The 26,211-nt window shown below is 49.2% G+C and overlaps 1 protein-coding gene across 4 annotated transcripts in view; it reads right to left on the bottom strand.

Annotated features, from left to right (window-relative positions):
* DOCK4 (dedicator of cytokinesis 4) overlaps positions 1 to 26,211 on the bottom strand; it is a 2,129,281-nt gene that overhangs the window by 303,677 nt on the left and 1,799,393 nt on the right. For all 4 annotated transcript variants that reach the window (XM_069627915.1, XM_069627916.1, XM_069627917.1 and 1 more), the window contains one exon: positions 1,838 to 1,942. In XM_069627915.1, coding sequence (XP_069484016.1) covers positions 1,838 to 1,942 — 105 coding nt within the window. The remainder of the gene's footprint in view (positions 1 to 1,837; positions 1,943 to 26,211) is intronic.

Below are 26,211 nucleotides of genomic sequence, written 5' to 3'. Positions count from 1 at the left end.
AGGCATTGAGCGATTTGTCGACGACTCCGTCGAAGAGGCCTTAGGGGTTGTGTGCTTTTGTACATGTGGTGCGTGGCTGCCCTAGTTGCCAGGGTGTGATTTCTCCATAACAGTGCCGGTGGACTGTCTATCGGGGCCGGGGATGGGCATCTGGCACCGCACGGGCTCTGCGGAGAGATTGATGGCTTCCAAACCGGAGCCATGGCTGCCGACAGATTCCTCGTCGTCTGAAGCAACGGCGCCAACGGAGGAAAGGCCTTTGGCCTGAATAGTGTAGGCCGCTCACCATTTAGTCCACCTGTCTTTCAACGTCTTCAGTCGAAAGAGCTTACAGGCCTTGAATGAGCGCTCGTTGTGGTCACGAGGGAGACACCAATTGCATCGGCGATGGGTGTCCTTCCAAGGAAACTTGCTTTTACATGATGGGCAGAATTTGAAGGGAGTCCTCTCCATAGCAGAGGGTAGCGGCAGCCAGACCATGAAGAGAAAGGGAAGGATGAAGGAAATACATTCTCAGAGAGGAATAAAACCCAGGGCCCCACTCTCCCTACTTAAGGGCCTGACGGGAGGGCCGAGGCCGCGCAATTGATAGTCGTCAAGCAGTTGAATATTCGCCGAGCAGATGTAGAGGTCGTCGGTGGCAGGAAACCCATGAAGCAATCGTTGAAGGTCGTCAAAGTGACTAGACAACCGTAGGCTGTGGAAATAAACTTTAGCAATATAAACTCTTACGAACTCCGCATAAGCAACCAACTAGGTTGGCGGAAAAAAACAATCTGGCCCGTCCTCGACGTGTGAGGGATTCTGGGTACACTAAACGTCACGTTAGGGATATTGTTACAGTCAGGCCCATGTCGACGTTTCTTTCATTTTTCGAAAGAAAGATGCAATTTCCACTAGATGTCAGACTATATGCACAGCATGTGATTCTAAGCTTTGGAACTCCCTACCACATGACATAAGAGAACCCCAGCCCTTCGCGAAATTCAGGCAGAATTTGACCAAGTGGCTGAGAGCCAATGACATCTAACTAATCTGACCTGCTTGACCTGACTGTCCCTACTGGCGATCCACCTGCATGCCCCAGCTCTGATACCTCGGTTTGTATTTTACACCATTGTATATTACTGTACTTATTCCACTGTATATTACCTCCACATTGTTAAGTATTCCTGTACCCTTATCACCTTTTGTCTGGACCTAGCTCCAGACCTGCTCATTCTTGCTTATTGTATACTGTACTATGACCATGCACATGTACCTGTACATATTTTATTTATTGTAGAATGTACTATGATTATGTAGATGTACCTGTAACAAAGTTGAGCATATTCTTGTCCTGTGCGCCCTGATTCTCCAGGGCTTGGCGCGCCTTACAAATAAATAAACTAAACTAAACTAAGCAGATTCACAAGCGTCAGAAATTTAACATCTGAGATGAGGAATCCGCGAAAGGACACATGCCATTGTAAATGCAATAACTGACTTTGATGTAATGTTGAACGCAGCATGTTTTAGAATATATACATTTAAAACCAATATCTCATGCATAATAGTGCCCCAGTGCTGCAGAGATCATGATATAATTAACCAATCTTTGATAACGCACTTAATACCGGAGATCAGTCTCTAAGCACCAGAACGGGATTCCAGACTGTGTTGCTCTGGGTTGTCTTGGTTGCAAAATAAACGTGTTGCCCCATAGCTATTCATCCAGCCCATAACATGTCAAAGTGTAGTGGTTTGACCCATTAGAATCACAATATCCAAAAACACAGCCAATCAAATTCAAAAAGAAAACGGTTGTCAGCTTAAATACTTCATAGAATACACTCACTCGTAAGAAAAATGGAAACTTCTTCCCATAAAATCCAACCCTGAAGAATTCTGGCTCTAAGCGCTGCTGGTCCATAATTTTGTCATACAGAGAGGCCTCCATCATCTGAAAAGAAAGATAAACCATTGAACAACTTTGCATGTTTCTACTTTTCTCACGTAAATTCTTTCAGGCAGAGTAGAGCAAACGGAGCAGAGGTTTGTGAACACATTTTCAGTTCACAAAACAATCTCTTGTGGACATGTTTGGACAAGTTGAACAACTTCTTTATTCAATGCATCAACCACACTCTTGCACCACTGAAGTTTCATATAGATACATGCATTTAATGTAATAACATTTGGTAACTTTATGGATCAGAGACCCCTTTTGACATGACACACGTTTTGTTTCTGTTCAAGTATGTGTTCCCGAGTACCATCTGGTCCTTCTTCCTTTTCACAATATTCAAACTGAGAATTACTTACATGTACTTTTTTCATGGCTAGGGCATTGTTTGTACCCTGATGCGGCCCCTGCCCCTTGCAGCCCCGGCACCCTTCCACTTCCCTCTCCCTCCCCCCCACTCCCCTCCTACCTCCCAGCCCGACCCCCCCATCCTGATTGAAGAAAGTTTGTAGCAATGGCTGGTGTACCCACCAGCGCCTCCCTGCTCACCCATTTCCATCTGGAGCGAGTGCAGGTGAGCCATCTAGTGCAGAGACCCTCCTGGGCCTGCTTTTTTCATGGCTAGAGCATTGTTTGTACCCTGATGCGGCCCCTGCCCCTTGCAGCCCCGGCACCCTTCCACTTCCCTCTCCCTCCCCCCAGCCTGATTGGAGAAAGATCATTACCATACAGCAGCCTCCTGCACTACCACCAACCCTACCCCAAGGACATGATTGGTGGGACACTTGGTCTTAACTGACCTTCCCAGGGCAGCCCTCTGCCAGGCAGCCCCTGCGACGAAGGTCCCGAGGCAAAGGGCGGCTCCGATATTGGCGGCTCCAAGATGTGTCTGCAGGTGTCCGCAGGGAGAAACCAATGAAGCCAGCAGACAACAGACACCAACAAAACTGTAAGTGTGGCATGGGTGGGGTGTACAACAATTACTCTACTCCAGAAAGCCCCTGCCACTCTACCTACCTTTCCATAACATACACTGCCATAGACGTAAACCATACATAGTTAGAGAGATGTGTGCCCTCCAGCCTAAATCTATTCATGGCTGGACTGTAAATATTGCCTTGCATTACATACTAACACACTTGCCAATGTTAATGTGTACCACACCTTAGAGAGAACTGTGAAGATGAACCTGCGCCACATCTAGACAGGACTGTGAATGTTAGCACATGCCACACATAGATAGTATTGTGAAAGTCAGCATGTGCCACACTTAGATGGGTCTTGAATGTTAGGACGTCTCACACTCAGAACTGCATACATTAGCCTTGCATCGCATCTTGATAGGACTGTGAACAGTAGCAACTGCCACACTTAGATGGAATTGTGACGGTTAGCAAATGCCACACATAGAATTGTGAAAATTAGCCCATGCCGCATCTAGACAGGACTGCGAATGTTAGCATTGCCACTCTTAGATGGAACTGTGAAGGTTAGCAAATGCCACACCTAGAATTGTGAACATTAGCCTGCGTTGCATCTAGACAGGATTGTGAATGTTAGCATCTGCCACACTTAGACAAAATTGTGAAGGTTAGCAAGTGCCACACCTAGAATTGTGAACATCAGCCTGCGCCGCAACTAGACAGGATTGATAATGTTAGCATCTGTCACACTTAGATGGAAATGTGAAGGTTAGCAAATGCCACACCTAAAATTATGAACGTTAGCCCATGCCGCATCTAGACAGGACTGTGAATGTTAGCATCTGCCACACTTAGATGGAATTGTGAAGCTTAGCAAATGCCACACTTAGAATTGTGAAAAATAGCCTGCGTCGCATCTAGACAGGATTTTGAATGTTAGCCTGCGCCGCATCTAAACAGGATTGATAATGTTAGCATCTGCCACACTTAGATGGAACTGTGAAGGTTAGCAAATTCCATACCTAGAATTGTGAACATTAGCCCATGCCGCATCTGGACAGGACTGTGAATGTTAGCATCTGCCATACTTAAATGGAATTGTGAAGCTAAGCAAATTCCACACTTAGAATTGTGAACATTAGCCTGTGTCACATCTAGATAGGTCTGTGAACGTTAGCATGTGCCACACTTAGATGGAATTCGAATGTTAGCATGTCCAACACTCGGATCGAATGGTGAACATTAGCATGCGTCGCATCCCGACAGGAGTGTGAATGTTAGCATGTGCCACACTTAGATGGAATTATGAAGGATAACAAGCACCACACTTAGACAAAACTGTGAACTTCAGGCTGCGTCGCAGTAGACAGGATCGTGAATGTTAGCACATGCCACACATAGATAGTATTGTGAAAGTCAGCATGTGCCACACTTAGATGGATCTTGAATGTTAGCATGTCTCACACTCAGAATTGTGAACATTAGCCTACATTGCATCTTGATAGGACTGTGAACATTAGCATCTGCCACACTTAGATAAAATTTGAATGTTAGCATGTCCAACACTTAGATGGAATGGTGAACAGTAGCCTGCGTCGCATCTAGACAGGATTGTGAAAGTTAGCATCTGCCACACTTAGATGGAATTGTGAAGGTTAGCAAGTGCCACACCTGGAATTGTGCCGCATCTAGACAGGATTGTGAATGTTAGCATATGCCACACTTACACAGAATTGTGAATATTAGCATGTTAAATATCATATAACCCACTAACGAAAAATACTTAACACCTCTACATACTTATCTCACTCAAAAAACTCACACAACCATCTCTCGCACAACAACCTGCATGCACTTCACAACACTGCAACAACACATAAGCCGCACCAACAGCACACGCGGACTGACATCGATCTGATACACGCACCAAAGCTCAGCACCCGGTGTATACCGAGTTGAAGCTGCCAACAGAACACCACTCCTCTCACTATCCTACTCCCTCTTCACCTTACTAACCCATCCCACCTTCTTGTTTGCAGAGCCGCCAGAGCGCCTGGGGACCAACTCTGTTGGTGACGGTGCACGGTACAAATACCTTTAACATTTAACATTTAACATGTAATGTTCTTTCTATGGATTCTTCTCCCAAAGGTTCCTCATCTTGATAGTTGATCCCCTCAGCGCCAGCTGCTCAGAAAACTTTGACAGGGGCGTTGTGATGTTTGGCGTTATCTTTCAAACACTGCATGCCTCGACCGCAGCACTCCTTGACTCTGGAAGTGACTTTGGTAGTACATATACATCGTCACTATGCCCCCATACCTCAGTTCCCCACCTTTTTCCCCTGGTGTCCAGCAGCCAAGGGGAGAATTTCCATACACAGAGTCATAAAACAGGAGAGAGAAACTCTATTCCCCTTACAGAATACATCCTTATTTTATTTTTTGTGAAGAACCGGCACCGAAGACTGAAGGTCCAATTAACCCATAAATGGCTCAGCTTTATTTTTCAAAAACAACACCAAGCCTTCCTCCAAGACTCATCCTACAAATAAAAATAATTGACTCAGAGTGGTGCAAGCCAAAGAAGCTTTCGTTGCAGGGTAGCCTGGGAGGGCTATGAGAAATCTGTGTGAGAAGAATCCATCGAAAGAACATTACCAGTAAGATAGACTCCCAAACCAGTACCTAGTGTGGAGGCAGGATGAAAGTCCCTACACGAGAAAATTCTGAAGAACTGCCCATCCAAATCGGGCGTCACCGCCATGCGACACACCCAGGCAGTTATGCTTGGTAAATGTGTGCAATGACGACCATGTCACTGCCCGGCAGATGTCTCTCACCAGTACGCCCCTTTGCAGTGCCAAAGACGCAGCAATGTCCCTAGTGGAATGAGCTCTGATGCCCTGAGCTAGCTAGCTCTTTCCCTGCCTTCTGTCCGCAACATCCAGTCCCGATTGCAGGGAGTGGCGGGCTACCTCCTTCCCATCATCCACCAGGCACAGAAAACCTTCCTGCATTTTCCCTTCAGGGATATGTTGTGCCACCTATTCTATGCTCCTGCACAGTCTGTGCGTGTACTTGGCGAACGTGCACAAAGCATTCACGCCCGAGAGCCATGCTGCTTGAGCAGAAGACTTTTTTAGCAAGAGCGTGATTTTTTTTTAGACTATCTATTGTTAAATCTGACGTGGATGGTCTCGTTTTTAGGGTGGCTGCCTGAACTACCAGACCCTCTGGTATAGGATGGGTTGCAAGATAGATTGGATCGCCTCTCTCAGGTTTATATTCTTTTCTCAGCTCTGAGCCCACTGGAGGAGTGGAACAGGGCCTCTGCCATGACCACAAAATGGGAATGGCTTTGGCACACATTAAATGGAAGTGCCATTTCTGTAGGTGGGCCCGGTCTAGAATATCAGTCCACTCATAAGCTGATAGAGGCTTTGCTGGCGTACATAGGGCCTCATTACAAGTTTCGTGGTGCCGGAAAAGTGCTGGTAATTCTATGACCAGCACTACAAGTTTGCCATTGGGGGTCACTTTACCACCAGCGAAAAGCTGGAGGTAAATCAGGCCCCCACTGGCAGAAAACTGCCAGTAATACTGGTGCCAGTAATACCGGCAATCCCCTCCATGGAGCATTATGGGACTCCATAGAATGAGGATTTATCGCACTTTCCGCCACCTGTAATATCCAGTAAATTCCGGGACATAGGGTGGCGGAAATGATAAGTCAGTTTGCCAGTATCCGCCGGTAATTCCGGCAGGATACCAGCAAACCTCTAATGAGGCTGATAGACCTAGAGTCCCCACCACTCTCTCCACCGTTCTCCTATACTGGGCATTAACATGACACAGGTAGTAGCCAGTTGGGTGTCCAGTCTTCTGGCGTCCTGCAGACCCTCAGCTAGGGCTATGAGATCAGCCTGGTCTGTGAAATAAATTGCCTCTGCTTGTTCCTTCCTGCCCCCCCAGCACCGGCTCAAAGCAGAGCCCTTGTTCACCGTCATCATCAAAAATGGACTGCATCGTTAGAAAAAATGACATCCTTGACTAGGGAAAAACAAAGAGGTGATGGCTGGAAGGTTTAGACTGAATCTTAACCACTGGCATTGCTCGGGGTAAATCTCCAGACCATCGTTCTTCGCCTGCCAAGCCATTACAGAAGGGGAAAGACCATATGTAAATCAGGCTTGGCCCCACCCCAAAAGGGGAAGTCCAGCCCAAACTGCTAGGTCACATCCCTTCTGCACGATACCACAAGCATCCCCAAACATGTTTCACCCTGTGAAAGGGCGAAACATGTTTGGGGATGCTTGTGGTCTCGTGCAGAAGGGTTGTGGCCTAGGAGTTTGGGCTGGACTGTCCCTTTTGGGGTGGGGCCAAGCCTGATTTAAATATGGTCTTTCCCTTCTGTAATGGCTTGGCAGGTGAAGAACGGTGGTCTGGAGGGTTGCCTAGAGCATTGCCAGTGTTTAAGATTAATTCTAAACCTTCCAGCCATCACCTCTTTGTTTTTGCTATGTCACCCCGAGTGGGACGGGTATGCCCAGACGTGGGTCCCCTGCCTGCTGGGCCTAGAGACCCAAGCTACTCCTCACTGATGAGCCCCAACAAGGGCGAAACATGTTTGGGGATGCTTGTGGTCTCGTGCAGAAGGGATGTGGCCTAGCAGTTCGGGCTGGACTGTCCCTTTTGGGGTGGGGCCAAGCCTGATTTGCATATGGTCTTTCCCTTCTGTAATGGCTTGGCAGGCGAAGAACGGTGGTCTGGAGGGTTGCCCAGAGCATTGCCAGTGGTTAAGATTAATTCTAAACCTTCCAGCCATCACCTCTTTGTTTTTGCTATGTCACCCCGAGTGGGACGGGTATGCCCAGAAGTGGGTCCCGTGCCTGCTGGGCCTTGAGACCCAAGATACTCCTCACTGATGAGCCCCAACAAGGGCGAAACATGTTTGGGGATGCTTGTGGTCTCGTGCAGAAGGGATGTGGCCTAGCAGTTCGGGCTGGACTGTCCCTTTTGGGGTGGGGCCAAGCCTGATTTGCATATGGTCTTTCCCTTCTGTAATGGCTTGGCAGGCGAAGAACGGTGGTCTGGAGGGTTGCCCAGAGCATTGCCAGTGGTTAAGATTAATTCTAAACCTTCCAGCCATCACCTCTTTGTTTTTGCTATGTCACCCCGAGTGGGACGGGTATGCCCAGACTTGGGTCCCGTGCCTGCTGGGCCTAGAGACCCAAGCTACTCCTCACTGATGAGCCCCAACAAGGGCGAAACATGTTTGGGGATGCTTGTGGTCTCGTGCAGAAGGGATGTGGCCTAGCAGTTTGGGTTGGACTGTCCCTTTTGGGGTGGGGCCAAGCCTGATTTGCATATGGTCTTTCCCTTCTGTAATGGCTTGGCAGGTGAAGAACAGTGGTCTGGAGGGTTGCCCAGTGCATTGCCAGTGGTTAAGATTAATTCTAAACCTTCCAGCCATCACCTCTTTGTTTTTGCTATCCTTGACTAGGAGACATACGCCTGCTCGATCATCAGTATAAACATAGACTTAGGCATTGATGACATGGAAATCAGCTGCGCCGTCTGCAGCTTCGGTGGGAGAATCAACTGAATGACGGTGCCGTCGTACCCGATTTGGTCTCCTTGATGCCAGATTGACCAGGCATAGCTGGGACCGTCATGGCCTGCTGCTTCAAAGTCGGAACCTTGCCGTCAGTGGCCACTTTAAACATCTGTTCCTTAAAGGCCTCCCAATTGGCCTTCAATATGCCCGAGTCCGGGTGGGACATACCCCGCTCCTCTAACAAGTCTGACTCATGCTTGCATCGATGGCAATGCTTCTTCTGATGGGAAAAGGACAATGAGGAATGGCTGGAGTGAGATCTCTTTTTGGCCTTTTTTCGGTGCCTGTCTTCTTTTTCTGAGATTGGGACCTCTGTCTTCTGTTCCGACAACCTATCTGTCGAACGAGCCAGAGACTTCGAAGGTGGATGCCCTAACTGAAGATTTGCCACCCATTCCCACAACAATCTAGGGTTAATTTTTATTTACATGAACCGCAGTCCTTGTGACGTGGTCAGCCCCGAAGGGTGTGGTCAGTTAGTGACATTTTCATGTTGCAATCTTTGCACCTCTTGAACGCTTAAACCTTGGCAGTAGACATAGTGGCAAGTGCATCGAAATTCAAAGCAAATCAAAGAAAATAGAGTGAAGAAAAATGTCTCTCACAAGAGTTGTTCCGATGAGAAGCGTGTTGAGTGAGCGGAAAGAAGAAACTGATGTACAGGGGTGTGGTGATGTACTATATGTAGGACGACTAACATCATGTTGGGAGTCAATATGGATCGACGGCTGAGTCGAAACTCACTATTCCCCCTGTCGAAATGTTTTCTGAGCAGCTGACGCTGGAAGGGATATCTAGCTATCTGATGAATAATCTGCGTGAGAAAGCAATCCACTGAAATAAAATAACGTGTAAATAATTTCTCCTTCAGCTTGCATTCTCCTGCAGATTCCTCATCTGATAGACTTCCAAAGCAGCACAGAATTTGGAGGCAGGATGAAAGTCTAAATCAGAAAGCTTGGCAACACTTCTCTTCCAAACTGGGATTCAGCCCCACAGGCCGCATCCAGGTTATAGTGTTTCACGAATGTGTGAAGCGACCGCCAAGTCGCTGCTTGGCAGATCCCAGTCACTGGCACTCGCCTTTGCAAAGCAGAAAAGGTCGCCACAGCCGTAATGGATGGTATGTATTTTGATGCTTTAGGCAGTTCCTTTCATGCTTGTTCATAGCATTAGGCAATGCAGAGGATTATCCAATGGGAAATTGTCTGTTTAGACACCACCAGACCTTTCCTCAACTCCGATAAGGCAATCAATAAGTGATCATCTTGCCTGAAATCAGCCGTCCTGGCCACATAAAAGCTCAGCACCCTCTTCGGATCGAGCCTGTGCAGCTTCTTCTCTTCATATGAAGGGTGAGGTGGTGGATAGAACTCCATCAATTCAATGCCCTGAGAGATGTGAAATTCTGACACCACCTTAGGCAAGAATGTTGGGCGAACATTCAGGGAGAACTTCTCCCTGAAGAAGCACAAAAATGGCAAACTTTAAGAAAGATGATATTTGGAGGAGTGGGCACCACTTCTTCAACAAAAGGGATTGGTAAAATTAGGACCGATATGGAGCACTGCAGAGAAAAAAGTAATTCCATGACTAAACATAAATCACCCTGAGAAACATTCTAGGGTACTGTATGCCCCACCAATGGGTCAGAACGACCCTTCAAATACACATGAAGTAAAGATTTTTACACAAATGTGAAAAACATGAAAATATTACATTAACAGTATAGATGAATCACAATATTTTAATGCACAATGATAAGATAATAAAAAGCAGGGTACACATATTTTGTGTGTGAAGCCAATGCATTTGGGACATTAGTCCACCATCAGGGCTGAATCTGCATGTCAAAGAAGAGAAAAACAAAGAAAAGAAGAGCTCATCAAATCAAAACCAAGCCCAATTCAGCGAACCCAAAAAAGTATAACCAATTAACACGTGTAAAACAAACAAAATCAGAACACCCTAGGCATACCAGTGTCAACTCTCAGTGAATGCAAGTGATACATGATATGATAAGTCATTTACAACGTGCCTTACACAAGTGTTTCTAGGCGCGACAAGACAGGAAGGGGAGACAAAGGGAGGACAAAACAAACAATCTTACTAGGCCTTGTGTCATTCAGATTGTGCAAGTGCGGGAGAGGTGGCTCAAATAAGTGCAGGGAGGCAGGGGACTGTAGGATTGCAGATACAGTCCCTAAGTGCGTGGAGGCCTGGAGGCAGTGCAAGGGGCTACTGGTCGTGCAGGTTCAGACGGTGGCCACGTAACCAGTTAGCGCAGCACACAGGAGCATCAGCGTGGGAGAGAGAGAAAGCAGAAGCAAAAAGGAAGGTCTTGAGTTGCGTCCGGAACCTTAGGTGGTCCTGCTGAAGTTTGTGTCATACCGCCGAGTTCCTGGCGTCTATGGAGCCGCTGGCGACGCGGAACCTAGCTTCGTTCGCTTCGGCCACGCCCCCTGTTTCCTGGTTCCCTTTTTCTGATTCTGATAGGCTAGACGCTCCGCGGCCCGGTGTTTTAACCAGCCACTTCCGGGTCACGGACGCGTTGCAACGCTTCCGGTTTCGTCCGTAGGCTGAGTTGCTTGCTACCTGTGGCTTTCGTGCTGCTCTCTCGCTTGCTGCTGGTCGGGTCCTCGTACCCTGTCTATACCTTTCTGTTATTCTTTCCGCTGGACCTGTCTACCTTTCCCTTTCTCTTTTGGTTCGCAGTAATTCTCCCTTGCCCTCCTTCCATCTTGCTTCCCCTCCCACCTTCCCATCTTCACTTACCGCTTTTTTCCTTTTCCTGTCTGTTACTCTCTCCGCTCTTCCTTCGCCTACCTTCAGTATTGCTTCTGTGACCTCCCGTGTACCAGACTCCGGCCTGTTCCCCTGGACTGCCTTTGCTTGCTGCATTAGTACTTCCTCACTTAGCCTGTGTACCAGTTCCTCGGACCTCTTAATGGACTGCCTGTGTTTCTGAGTCTTCACTCCACGTGTTGTCTCCAGCCACTTCTACCAGATCATACCTTATAAGTACTCCTGGTTCCACGTCTACAAGACACCCAACGATACTACAGGGGTTTTTTGTGCCTAAGGCTTTTTCCCCTCTTGGTCGATCCCGGGGGTGGGCCCCCTGGTCTCCCTTCTTGGGGAGCACGGTGGCTTCCTTCCGGGGTCGTCCCTATCTTCATAAAAAAAAGGTGTCTACTCGAAGAAAAGAAAAGAAGGGTTCTTGGAAGGAAGAAGAAGGTGAGGAGTCGGGGGAGGGGGAGATTTCAGAATCTACACTTTCGGACGAAGATATCACCGACCCCGGTGACAGTTTGAGAGATGCAGGGAGGCGGTTCCAAGAGGGAGGCCCCAGCCGAGGACAGAGATCTACCCCCCACTCTCTGCCTGGAGAAGCGTCTGAATCATCATCAGAAGTGCAGAATCATCATGGTCAAAAATAGGACCAATGATCTGTTAGTAGGAGAAAGATCTATGGATGCAGAAGTTGGACTCAAAAACAACCAACAAAGCATAAAACAACATGCACAATACCAGATTCGGAACTGAATTACCTAAACCAGTTAAGTGTGTTGTGCAGGTGCTGTGTGCCAGAATAAGCAGCAGAGGAGTTCAACTGCTGATATAGCCAAAAGGAAAAAAGAGAGTAAAAGAACAATAATAAGCAACGATTTTATGTTAAAAAAAGGGTATCACCTAATTAAACCGAACAACGAAGATACCTGGTATCCTGTGACAGCGCGATTACCGGCTGTGAACAGAGCTCTTGATCCATCAACACGCTTAAACCAAGTTTGGAAAGTCAGTAAAAACTGCGGGCATTCCACATGGCGTAATGACATCACGACGGAGTGCCATGATGTCACCGTAAATGGGACGCGTGATATCACAGTGTAACGCAGCAAAGACAACAATGTAAATGAATGACAAAAAAGAGACAAAGAAATGTACAAAAAATAGCCAAACAATGACAAATAAATGTATTAACTAAAACTATGTTGTAGGGTGGAAAATAGTGTGTGCCTACAAATGGAAAAAAGCAGGAAACAAATGCGGAAAAAAATTATGAAGTAAAATGAAAAAACACAAAAATGAAATGTAAATAAGGATAATAAAATGATAACAAATCATAAGAGGCCAATGTGAATCTTTGCTCCAGTGAAGGTTAACATAGGAAAAGCCCAGTTTCCTATACATATCCAACGTAAATATTAAAGCAACCAAGAAGAAAACAAAAACCACATGAGAACAATTCAAATCAGATGAACCAAAATTTTCAAAAGGAAACAGAAAAGCAAGAAAATGGAAAAACAAATAGGCAAAATGATAACAAAAGATAAGAAAATGATGGAAGAATTGTTTCTTTGAAAAGGCAGATCGTCATGAGCAACAAAAACCAAATGCAGCAAAGTTATAGATAGCATGCTAAATTACAGTCTTCATTCATCCCCCCTGGGGCTAGAGAGTTCAATTTGTTAACACAGAAAGTTTCTCTGCGGTCAAGAATATTTTAAAAGGTTGCAGAGTGGTCTAGTAGACATTACTTCCACAACTTGATTTGGGCAATCTGGTGGTGGTGTTCTTGAAAATGACGTGCTACAGCTGAGTTCATATTTTTCGTGTGGATGTTGGATCTGTGTTCATTCCATCGTCGCTTCAGTTGCCCGACTACCTTGTCCCACATATTATACCCCACAGGGACACCTTATTGTGTAAATGACATTGGCAGTATCACATGTAGCAAAATTCAACAGTCATATCTTTTCCCGCCTTCCAATGATGAATCACATTGCCTTAGGAAACACAATGACAGTTAGAGCAGTGAAGACAGGGAAAAGGCCCTTTGTCTTTGCAGCTAACTGTCCTGGTATGTTTAGTATCCGTCTTCACTAGACAGTCCCTCAGAATGGGGCCTTTGGTATATGAAAAGAGTGGAGTATCCGTGAACAGATCCATAACTCTATCATTAGATCTCAAGATATCTTAGCGTTTAAGAATGCATTTCTTTATCTTTTGGGTTTGCATTGAGTATCTGGAGACATAAACTAATGGGCTATCTTTATGTGGGGTCCTCTTGTTTTCTACCATCTCATGTGTGGTTGACGCCTTGTAAGGGCTGTTTCGAGTGAATTTGTTCCTCCGACGTATTCCACATCTATGACAGGTAATCACCACAGCTGTGCTTCTTTGGAAAATTTGTCTGCGTCCTGCGTCAATGACATCAATACGCTGTCCTCGAGGGCCTCAGTCGAGCCGACGTCACCGGATGTTATAAGTAGGACGCACGACGCCTGTAGCCTCAGTTCTGTTTTTTCCGCAAACATGTTTGCTTCAGAGATTTCGGCGCGCATCGGTTCTTCTGATTTCTATCGGTTCTTCGAACTTGGTTGTTTGTGAAGATATCATGTCTTCATCGTCTTCTACCCCGTGGTCGGGATTCAAGAAGTGTTGGGACTGCAGTTCAAAGATGTCGCTTAAGGACCCGAATTACGTCTGCCTCTGCGAGGACCACGCCACGGATGACTGTGACGATTGCCAGTCTTTGACGTCGAAGGCCTTGCGGGAGCGGAAGAAGAAGCTATCTGTAGGTAGGGTTTCCAAACTCCGGAAAGTCGAAATCTGCTGGGCTTTTGACCGACGATTTGAGGGGTGACTCTCCGCGTCGGTCTAAGTCCAGGGGGTCTCGGTCCCGGAGTGGTGCCCGCCATTCCTCTGCCTCTTCTAGGCACTCGCAGAAGTGCCGTCACAGGTTGCCTTCCCCATCCTCGTCCGAGAACTCTGCCAGACGGCGGGTAGCTTGTCCTACCAAGCATTCCCTCTCCTGCGGAAAGGGAAGCATTTCGTAAGGAAATGATGGCGATTTTCGAATCGCAGAGCTCTGTTCCGTCCGCACCTTCGAGAGAAGCTGGCAAGGAACGCGCTAGGGCCACCGCTCACGCACCTTCGGCTCAGGTCGGCGCGATCATCGGGAGCCATCGAGGTCCTGATCAGACAAGGTAGATCACTCTAGCCATGCCTGCTCCAGGTCCCGGCGCTCAGCGCCCTCGAGACCGTCGGAGCCTTTGAGGTCTTCTAAGAAGACGTCGATGCCATCGGCGCCATGTCTGTCAAGGGACTCTATCGAGGCTCTGCCTCGAAAGAAGTCATCGACGCCATTGGCGCCGAGGCTGTCAAAGGACACACTCGGGGCACCGCTCTCAAGGTCTGTGTCGAAGCCATCGACGCCACGCTCAACGTCAATGCCGATTTCGTCGAAGCAGTCGACGCCTTTTGTGGAGGCTTTACCGGAGGTACCCCGTGCATCGGTGGAAACTCAGAGGAAGGTCCTGAAGAAGTCAGTGAGTCCTGTATTTGAACCCTTTTCTGTGCCATCATCCAGGGATTTATTCCACCCTCTGGATTACATCTCTGTCCACCCATTAACCCGGTGCTGCCACTTCATATGGCGTCGTACCCTACCATCCCTCCTGATGAAAGGGAGATAAACGTTTTGATTGCTTTGCGAAGAAAGTGCTTTCTTCAGGGGGTATGGCTTTACAGGCAGTCAACTCTGTGTGTGCCTTAGCACGTTTCACTCACACTGTGTGGAATTGTGTCTCTTTGGCGGCTGTACATATTCCCGAAGGGGAGGAACAGGATGGTTTTCTTGCCCTCGTTCAGGATGGCAAGGATGCCATGTGTGAATCCTTTCAGTCGGGTTTGGACATGGCAGACTGTATCAGCCGGTCCATGGCGGTGAGCACCGTGATGCGCAGATTTGCGTGGTTGCGGTCGGGGTTTGCTCCTGACGTACAAGCCCAGCTTCTCAACAAGCCCTTTGATGGTGTACATCTTTTTGGCAGCAAGACTGACGAGAGCCTTGAGAGGTTGCAGACCTCCAAAGCTGCAGCAAAGTCGCTGAGCGCTGCAGTCCGCCAACCTCCACCTTTCCGTCCTAGGGGACAGCAATGGAGGGGAGGTTCCTTTCGATACTACTCGTCTTTAAGTAGATCGAGGGGAGCGGCCAGTCAAAGGGGCCAGCGTAGGAGTACCAGAGGTGTAAAACAAGGTACTCGAGGTGCCAAAGCCGCTCGGGCAGTTGCCTCTTTGCCCTCAGGCACTGCCGCAGCTGCTTCAGCTTCAGCTCAGTCATGAGGACATGTCAAATGGTTCGCCGATTGGGGGAAGGCTGGCGCAGCATCTTGTAGAATGGTGTGCCATTACTTCAGATGTGTGGGCGTGGCCTGGAGCTCATGGCGAGAGGAGGGTGAGCTGCGGAGCTCCGACCGAGGCGCCGCTTCTAGATCCTTTTCGCCGTACTTAATCCTCACCCCCAGCGCTGGAAAACGGCTACGAGGGTAGCAGAAGCAATTCCCAGCAGACATCAGCAAACCCACTGAAGAATCGGACCCGTGGAACTCGTGAGGGCCCAAAAGAACGGGGACCCCCCCCAATCTTCACCCGCATCCAAGATGGCGCCTAACTAGAGACACTCGAGTTGCCGGCAACAATAATCCTGCCCGGCCCCCTCCACGCGATTCAACCGAGGCGATCCTTCTGAGGAAACCGCGGCTCAAAAGAACCTCTCCCTCCTGCCCAGAGACACGCAGTCCTCTCAAGGGACACCCATTGACTGCGATCCAGCAGACGCGAATCGGCGGGGAGGTGCCCGCGCCGGAGCGAACCCCCCTCCTGCCTGAGGAAGCGGAGAGGCACGACAAAGCAAACAAGCTGCTCGCCGACGCTGGGAACGCAACTCTGTGCGATCCTCCCTAACCCTGCCGAACAAGTGAGCAAGCAGACGGTCGACGGGAACGGGGTCCCACCCAACCTCCGCGCACAACCAAGATGGTGTCTGCCCAGTGACTCCAGGGCCGCCGGCACCAATAGCGCTGTGTAAAACACACGGGGCGAGGTCCTTGAGGCAGCTGCGGCCAGGAACTCCCTGCTCCCTCCCGCCCAGGGACACGTAAAACCGGGAGCCGACGACAACCACCGGCAGAGACCCAGCTGGACCCGCGAGCCGGGGAGGGTGCCCAGAGGCAGCAATTCCGCCTCCCGCTTGAGGAGGGAGAACGGAACGCCTGCTGAGAAGCCTGCTGGGACGTTTGCGGCTGGAGTGGTACGGGAGAAGACGGAGCGAGAGACAACACGCGGGGCAGCTGGCTGGGGGCACCGCTTTCCCCGCCCGGCTCCAGCGCCCGGCGGGCGGATGAGACCAGAGGTGAGGAGATCCGTGGGGAGGGTACACCAACGGTAACGCACCACACATTCCACGGGAGGCAAAGCAGGGGCTTGAACCACCCAAACGGCCGAAGGCCCCCCCTAGGAGCTGGCTGCCGGGCCGCGATAATATGCCGGAGTGACACTGCACAATATAGTAACACGCTGCCAACACACCTGGTACCACCCAAACACTTAACCATATCCCAGGGAAGACACGGAACGGACCCCTTCCCACACAGAAAGGCACAACAACTAACAACTGGAATACCCTGTTGGCTCAGAAACACCCCAGCCAGAACAACTGAACAGCGCCCCAACAAAACCACAGTATGGCCAACAGAAACAAAGGGAAACCAACAACCCTGGACAATTATGTCTCTGCTAAGACAAGAAACCCCGCACAATCATCCCTTTCCACCCCAGAACCGCCACATACAAGGGCAGAGGAGCCCGAGACAACCAATCACAGGTGTTAGAGGCCATTGCATCACTAAGGACGTTCATAGATACAAGGATTGAAGAATTTAAATCTGAACTCCAACTAATACGTCAGGATGCCCGAATCCTTACAGGGAGAGTAGCAAACACTGAGACGGCCATAAAAGAAACATCGGAAGACACAGGGGTCCTGAAGGAGAAGGTGTTGGACTTAGAAAAGAAAGTGGCGATGCTAGAGACAAGATCCGAGGAAGCTGAAGGACGGGCGAGGAGAGGTAATGTCCGAATACTTGGGGTGCCAGAAGGAAGTGAAGGCCCGAACCCAACTGCCTACATAGAGTCCCTGATACAACAAGAGGTGGGCGCCGGGAAACTAACACAAGGATTCTCAGTTGAAAGGGCACATAGATTCCTACAAAGGAGGCCCCCGCCTGGCTCACACCCTCGCCCCATAATTGCCAAAATACTCAACTTCCAAGATAGAGAAACCATCCTGAAGTACTCCAGGGAGGAAGGGCCGATAGAACGAGACAACTCCAAAATATCCATTTACCCAGACTACACCCAAAAAGTCCAAAGGGAAAGGAACTCCTTTGTACCAGTAAAAGCCAGACTCCGTCAGCTCAACCTGAAATACATGCTCCTCTACCCCTCGAGACTGAAAGTCATCTTTAAAGGTAGAGCGATATTTCTGGAGAACCCGGAAGCTGCCAACATGTGGCTGGAGGACAATAACCTCGCAGAAGGCAAAGACGCCCACCCAACGGATCCCAGAGACACACCCAGCCCGGGTAAGGAGGATCACAGCTACTCAAGCACTAACATGGCTGAAGCAAAAGACAGGGCGACCAGAAAATAAGCAGGTAATCCATACAACAGTTGGCTAAACAGAAGCGGCCCTCGCTCGGCCTCCCACCAGGCACAGGACGCTACCCCCACAGACAGTTCGGCCCCGCTCGTGCCTGATACCTGGATGGGTCTGGAGGACACGAGAGCGCCCGAGCGCCGCAGGATGAATGTAGCCGCTGGGCGCACCAGTTCCAGTTTTGTTAATTGTTATGTTAGTTACACAGTCTTCAAACCACTAAAAACCAAAGAGGCGCAGGAAAGGACGAACTCAGGATCCGGGGTTAAAGAGATTCCTGAACCAACACCCGAAAACCCGCAGCGGGAAGGAGAACCACCCCGAGAAAACAGGGGGGCACCTGAGGGGACAGAACCCAGTTACCAACCAAATGACATCCCAACTTAAAATCATGACATGGAATGTGAGGGGAATGGGCTCATACTTAAGGAGAAACCGGATCCTATCCTACCTCCGCAGAAAAAAGATCTCAATTGCAATGCTACAAGAGACCCACCTCACAGAAGAATTTACGTCCAAAATATCGGAGCGTTGGGGTGGCACTGGAAGGGGGGCGCACTATTCCAAATACGCTAGAGGGGTATTCACCTGGGTGAGCCCGAACGTGCCATTTCAACTACAGGGCTTTGAAGCGGACAAAGAAGGCAGGTACCTAATTATGTGGGGAACCATAGAACACACGTCCATTTGCCTGGTAAACTCTTACTTCCCACAACACGGCATACCGGCACATCTCAAGGCCCTGTGCAAAAAAATGATACACCACAGGGATAGAACTTTTATATGGGGAGGAGACTTCAACTGCGTCAGGGACAAAACCATAGATAGGTCCGAACCTCCACACCAACTGCGAAATGCCGCAACCCAGTCGCTGAACAGTGCGCTCGAACATCTAAATCTGGTGGATGTTTGGAGAGAACAACACCCCACGGATCGGATCTACTCCTATTACTCAGCCCCGCACAAGATCCACACTAGGATTGACCATTTGTTCATAGACCGGGAGCAAGTTTTGATGGCAGACTCAACAACATACCTTGGCAGAACAATTTCGGACCACTCCCTCCTACTCATGCAGTGGAAGGTTAGGGGACCTAGACCACCGATCCCAACGTGGAGAATGCCCACCGCAGCACTCACTGACCAAGAATGCAGAGAAAACCTGAACACAGCGCTGGAGGAATACATTAACAACAACAAAGGCTCAGTGGCAAGTTGGGGCACGCTATGGGAAGCCATGAAGGTGGTAACACGCGGGGAAGCCATAGCAAAAGCGGGAGGTATCCGCAAAAGACTGAAGGCTGAACTAGAAGGACTAGAAGAGGAAATAACGAAACTGGAAACGAACCCCAAAGCTGGCCCAGAGGGGGAAGTTAAACTGAGAGAAGTCCGAGAAGAATGTGCCTCAGCCTGGGATAGGCTCGCTAAGTTTGATTTCGCAACCCACACCGCCAGAACGCATAAAGAAACCGACAAACCTGGAAGATTGCTGGCCTGGCTCTGCAAACGAGAGCACCCAAGACACCTCCCAACCGAAATCACAGATGACAATGGAACAACACATAGAACACAACAAGACATTAACGAGGCATTTGCGGTATTTTACGCCAAACTGTACGCCCACGACAAACAGGTGCCCAGGGACGAAATCAGAGACACCTTAGAAGAAATAGGACTCCCAAAACTTTCCGATGAACAAAGGGAATCCCTAGAAATGGAGATCACCCCGGAAGATGTGGCTGAAGCGATCAGATCCCTAGCGACATGCAAGACCCCCGGAAGTGACGGCCTCCCACCCGAATTTTACAAAACATATGAAGCAACCCTCACCCCTATACTCTACGAGGTCTACCGAGAATCATATGAGAACGGGATCCTACCTAACTCAATGAAGGAAACGATAATAACCCCAATCCTCAAACCAAACAAACCCCACTCTGAATGCGACTCCTATCGCCCGATAGCGATGTTAAATTATGACAGTAAGATCCTCACCACCATCCTGGCCAAGAGACTAGCAAGAGTGGTGGGTTCTATAGTCCATAACGACCAAAACGGCTTCGTCCCAGGACGCAACACAACAGCCAACCTCAGAAGGCTACAACACACCATGGCTGAGACATACTCGAGAGACGAAGACCTGGCAGTGTTGTCGCTCAACGCCATCAAGGCCTTCGACTCCATATTCTGGGAGTGGCTGATTGAAGTGCTGAGAGAATTTGGCTTCGGAGAGGGCTTTGTGAAATGGATCAAGGTACTTTACAATTCACCAGTGGCTAGAGTCCGGACCGGAGGCACGATATCTGAACCCTGGGACATACAAAGGGGTACCAGACAGGGCTGCCCACTGTCACCAATGCTGTACATCTTGGGACTGGAGCCGATAGCCATATATTTCCGGAGACAGCTTTTTGATGCGGGCATAAGAATGGGAAACAAGTACACCATAATATCCCTATATGCAGACGACGTGCTCCTGTACATAAAAGACCCCCAACTTAATGCACAAGTGGCACTGGATGTACTGGACAACTACGCACGCTACTCTGGAATCAAATTCAGCAGGCAGAAATCTTGTGCGTTTCCCCTGGCTAGGCTCAGGGGCCGGAAAGAAACGGACCTGCCAAATGTGGGGATGAAATGGCAACCGGAAACATTTAGATACCTAGGTGTCAATGTGAGACACACCCCGGAACTAACGCATGAACACAATACTGAAGCAGTAATAAAGGGCCTCCGAAACTCCATGAAATTTTGGTCTAAATTGCCACTAGCAATGATGGGTAGGGCAGCAATTGTCAAAATGATAATCCTACCCCGCTTCTTGTATTACTTTATTAACATCAGTCACTATATCAGACCTCCATTTTTCAAAAAGCTTGAAGCAATAATCATGGACTTTCTATGGGGACCAGCCAGACATAAACTGTCATTATCTACTCTCACACTACCGTACAAAGAAGGAGGAATACAACTACCTGATCTACAAACATACTACCTATCCGCACAGCTCGCCCATGTCACGAAATGACCCAACCCCCGAATCAGAGATGCTGGAACAAACACCCTCCAAGCTGTTCCCCAAAGAGACACTCTGGAACCCACTGAAGCAGACACAGAATGACCCAATGATTGCAAAACTGGGTAGGCAGATATGGTCTAGAACTTGCTTGATCCGACAAACGAAACACCCCTACTCCCCCAACATCCCCATCCTGGTGGACGCATGTAGAACCCAAACAGACCTCACGGTAGCTAGAAGCTGGGAAAGAGCCGGACTCTATGCCTGGGGAGATATGTTCGATGAAGACGAATTCAGGGAGTTCGAAACGCTTCAAGCAAGGGAAGGACTCACTAGCGGACAGTTCCTGTGGTATCACCGACTCAGACAAATAGCCAAGAAGAAATGGGACAGCTGGCCGGAAGAACCCACCCCGGACCCCCTCCTGCAGGAGATGTTTGACCTTACAGATGGCTGGAAACCAATAACTAGAATTTACAGTCGATTAATGGACAAGCCCAATCCGAAGAGTGCACCATTGAAAGAAAAATGGGAGGCGGATCTAAGAATCACACTAACAGACAACGAATGGGAAAGAGCGTTAACCTACCCCAAAGAGGTGTCAAGAAACGCCAGATTTAGACAAATTCAGCTATATGTATTGTATCGTACGTACATGACTCCACAGAGAGTGGCTGGTTTCAGCAATAACACATCTTCAAAGTGCCCCTGGTGCAGTACGGACGATGCAGACTTAATGCACATGTTCTGGACTTGCACCAGAACGAGAAAACTCTGGTCCAAAGCACAACAGACCTGCACGGACGCTGGGATGTCCAGATATGAATGGAGCCCGAAAGAATGCTTATTAGGTACATACCCCAGAATAAGCAAACACAAACATATAACCAAGCTGATGGACATTGCATGTATTCTTGCCAAAAGAACAATAGCAATGGCATGGAAGGCGCCAGGAGGGCCCAGGCAAGAGCGATGGATCAAAGAGTTGGAGAGATGGACAGAAGCTGAAACCAGAGCATGGCAGGAAGGAACTAATGCAGAAGAAGATGGCGGGAACGACACTCTTGAATCATGGAAAGCGCTCCTCCGAGACATAAACTTTGCCGCCGACCACAAGCCCCCCTAGGCAGACTGCCTACACCAGCGAGAAAGAGCAAAACACCACCCTAACGTCATGGGTTCCTTGGATGGGTCACCCCTGGCGTCCCGAAACTCCAGCCTTCTAGACCACCGGCCCAAACTGAACTTGAAAACCATATAGCAAAAAATCGAAGACTGTTTAGGTTATTAGGTTAATTTGTTCTCATGGTTTTGTTTTTCTTTTCCTCCGTCACCATTTGTATGTAATGCAACAAAAGTTAATAAAATACGTTTAAAAAAAAAAAAAAAATTACTTCAGATGTGTGGGTTCTGGAAATCATAGCCCACGGCTACTGACTTCCTTTCCGGCAGAGGCCTCACGACAATCCACCAGGGAATCTCTCGTTGAAGAGTCCGGATCCGCTCCTTGCGCAGGAAATCAAATCCCTGCTGGAGAAAGGCGCAATAGAACTGGTGCCTGTAGCGGAGAGGAACAAGGGATGGTATTCCCCATATTTTTTGATCCCGAACAAAGACGGGGGATTGAGACCCATCATGGACTTGCGTGGTTTGAACAAGCTCCTCAGGAAGGACAAGTTCAAGATGGTTACTCTTTCTCAAGTCCTCCAGGCCTTTCAACTTCAGGACTGGTTGGTGTCTCTCGACCTCAAGGACGCTTACTTTCATGTGCCGATTCATCACAAGCACAAGAAGTACTTGAGGTTCGCGGTTGGCGACTCGCATTTTCAGTTTCGGGTCCTGCCGTTCGGATTGACCTTCGCCCCGAGGGTCTTCACCAAGCTCATGGTGGTGGTGGCAACATATCTCAGGAAAGGGGGGATTCACGTCTACCCCTACCCGGACGATTGGTTGATCAGGGCGCGCTCTCCCAAGCAAGTCCTGGATCATCTGTACGTCACCTGCCACTCCCTTCACAGGCTGGGCTTCTCCCTCAACTTAAAGAAGTCCCACTTGACACCTACCCAGCGACTCCAGTACATCGGTGCAGTGCTCGACACATCCCTGGGGCTGTGTTTTCTTTCCTCCCCAGGTGAGGGCTCATCACATTCTGCAGATGGTGAACAAGTTTCAACATGCCCAGAGTCTCCCGGCGTTCGAGTTCTTGAGGTTGCTCGGCCTCATTGCATCCTGCATTCTCCTGGTGCCAGAGGCCAGGCTCCGCATGAGATCTCTGCAGTGGGCTCTCAAGATGCATTGGTCACAGTCCTCCGGCAGGATGTCGGATCCCGTTCGGGTGCCGCCCTCGGTCGCCCAGGATCTTCTGTGGCGGGCCGTCAAAGGCAATCTGATGAAAGGGGCTCCATTTTGGCTACCCTGGCCGGAGGTGACGATCGTGACGGACGCATCCCTCATGGGATGGGGAGCTCATACCAACGAGTTGACAGTTAGTGGTCATTAGTCTCCGTCGGAGTCCAGACTCCATATCAATCTGTTGGAGCTGAGGGCCATCAGGCTAGTCCTGAAGGCTTTTCTGCCGCTGTGCGGGGAAAGAATGTCCTGATTCTGGCGGACAATACAGTGGCCATGCACTACCTCAGCAAAAAGGGGGGGCAGGGTCTCTCCCCCTGTGCAGAGAGGCGATGCAGGTCTGGTTTTAGGCCATCCAGCAGGAAATTTCAATCTCGGCAGTTTATCTGGCCGGAGACGAAAACGTGGCGGCGGACGCTCTGAGCAGGCAGAGCACGGTCTCTCACGAGTGGGAGCTGGCTCAGGAGATTCTCCTGAAGATCTTTGCCCTTTGGGGGACCCCACAAGTGGATCTCTTCGCCACCAGTGTCAACCGGAAGTGCGAAAGATTCCGCTTGTGGGAATTTCCTCCAAGAGGAGCCTTAGGGGACGCGTTCGTAGTGGAGTGGTCCTTCCCACTGCTGAACGTGTTTCCTCCAGTCCCTGTCATTCCGCAAGTGCTGCAGAGGTTACGGAGGTTCGGTTCACGAATGATCCTCATTGCTCCGGCATGGGCCAGGAGAACGTGGTACCCGGACCTTCTCGACATGTCCATCTGCCCTCCACGCCGTCTTCCCTACTGAGACGATCTGCTCTCACGGGAGGGGGGTCAGGTTCTCCATCCAGAGATCAAGTCCCTCAACCTTCATGCTTGGCTTCTGAAAGGTTGAGGTATAAGAATTGGGACCTCCCTAAAGACGTGATGGGGGTGTTGCTTTCAGCCAGAAAGCACGCAACAAAGTCCCTGTATCGCTGCCATTGGAGAAAGTTCTGCGACTGGTGCAGGGTTAAGAATGTGGATCCTTTTTCATGTGCCATTCCTGTGGTTCTGTCTTTTTTGCTTTCATTAGCCCAAAAGGGCCTGCAAGTGGGTACCATTAAAGGTTACCTGGTGGTGCTGTCCATATTTAAGCGCTCGTCTGAGGAGTGTTCTTATTTTAAGATTCCTTTGATTTCTCAGTTTTTAAAAGGGCTCACTAATGTGTTCCCACCATCACCTTTCCAGGTGCCCGGTTGGGATTTGAACCTGGTTCTAAAATTCCTAATGGGAGCTCCGTTTGAGTCTTTACATTCTTGACCTTTGAGACTGTTGACCTTTTAAACTGTATTTTTAGTTGCAGATACTTCCGCTCGCAGAGTGAGTGAGTTTCAGGAACTATCCGCTAAGCCACCCTTCACGGTGTTACATAAGGACAGGGTCATCCTTAGGGTTCGTCGTCCTTTTCTTCTGAAGGTTGTGTCGCAATTTCATTTAAGCCAGAAGGTCATTCTTCCGGCGTTCTATCCTCCTCCGCATCCTGGTAAGGAAGAGGAGAGGCTCCATAGGTTGGATCCTAGGAGAGCGTTAAGCTTCTACATCTCACGCATGTCCCGGGTCAGAGTGGACGATCAGCTCTTTGTAGGATACGCTGGAAGGCGTTTGGGTCAAGCTGTTACTAAGCAGACCTTGTCCAGATGGATTATCTTGACCGTCTCAGAATGCTACCATCTGGTGGGTAAGGACCCTCCGGTAGTCTTGAGGGCCCATTCTACTAGGGGTGTGGCTGCCTCCACTGCTCTGCAGAGGGGTGTTCCCATTCGTAACATTTGTGAAGCAGCCACATGGGCCTCTGTCCATACTTTTGTAAAACATTACTCCCTGGACTCTTTCCATGGGCAAGACTTAGCCTTTGGTTAAGGCGGTCCTCTATTCTGCAATTTGATTGAGCATTCTACATTTCTAGATTCTTTTCCCACCTCCGTACGTTGGTACTGCTTTGGGAGTCTGTCATAGATGTGGAATACGTCAGAGGAACAAATGCCCTCGAAGAACAAGTTACTTTCTTACCGGGTAACGTTCTTTCGATTGGATGTTCCGACGACGTATTCCACATCGTACCATCCCAGCCTGCTCCTCTACAGAATTTCTTATGCGATTGCAGTTTACGTTTCCGCAAGGCTTTCTGTAGTCATTCTGGCAGAAGATTGGTGCCACACGTTCTGGGCGAAAAAACTACAACTGAGGCTACGGGCGTCGTGCATCCTACTTATAACATCTGGTGACGTTGGCTCGATGGAGGCCCTCAAGGACAGCGTATCAACGTCATCAACGCAGGACGCAGACTCCGAAAAATTTTCCAAAGCTGCACAGCTGTGGTGATTACCTGTGATTGATGTGGAATACGTCGTCGGAACATCCCATCGAAAGAACGTTACCAGGTATGAAAGTAACTTGTTCTTTTATCTCTTCTTTCTTGTATCCTTTGGCACTGAACCTTTAGGCCATCTGCAGCATTTCTCTAACATTTCTCATTATTACTGACAATGGGCCTCATTAGGAGTCCGGCGGTAGCCGTGCCGGTAAAACGGCAGGCTGCTGCCGGACTCGTGGGGATTTACTGGCTCCGGACTTGCCGGAATCACTGGGGCATTACAGCCCTGGTGGTCCAGTAATTTCAGAGCCGGCATTCTGTTAATCCCCATTCCCGTGGAGTCCCATGGTACTCCACGGGAATGGGGAAGTGGAAACACTGGCACCATGTCGTAATGGTGCCGGTGTTTCCATGTCCGTGTGCGGCCGGTGGCGTTACGCCCACCAGGTCAGGCCTGGCAGGTGTAACACCAAACAGCCACATAACTCAGAGTTAGCCGGTCTGGAAAATGGAGCCAG

This window comes from Ambystoma mexicanum, chromosome 12 (assembly GCF_040938575.1).
Source record: "Ambystoma mexicanum isolate Mex_15411 chromosome 12, UKY_AmexF1_1, whole genome shotgun sequence".
In the NCBI taxonomy this organism is placed as follows: domain Eukaryota; kingdom Metazoa; phylum Chordata; class Amphibia; order Caudata; family Ambystomatidae; genus Ambystoma; species Ambystoma mexicanum.
Note: the sequence above shows the minus strand (reverse complement) of the source record. Positions and strands in the feature narration are given on the sequence as shown.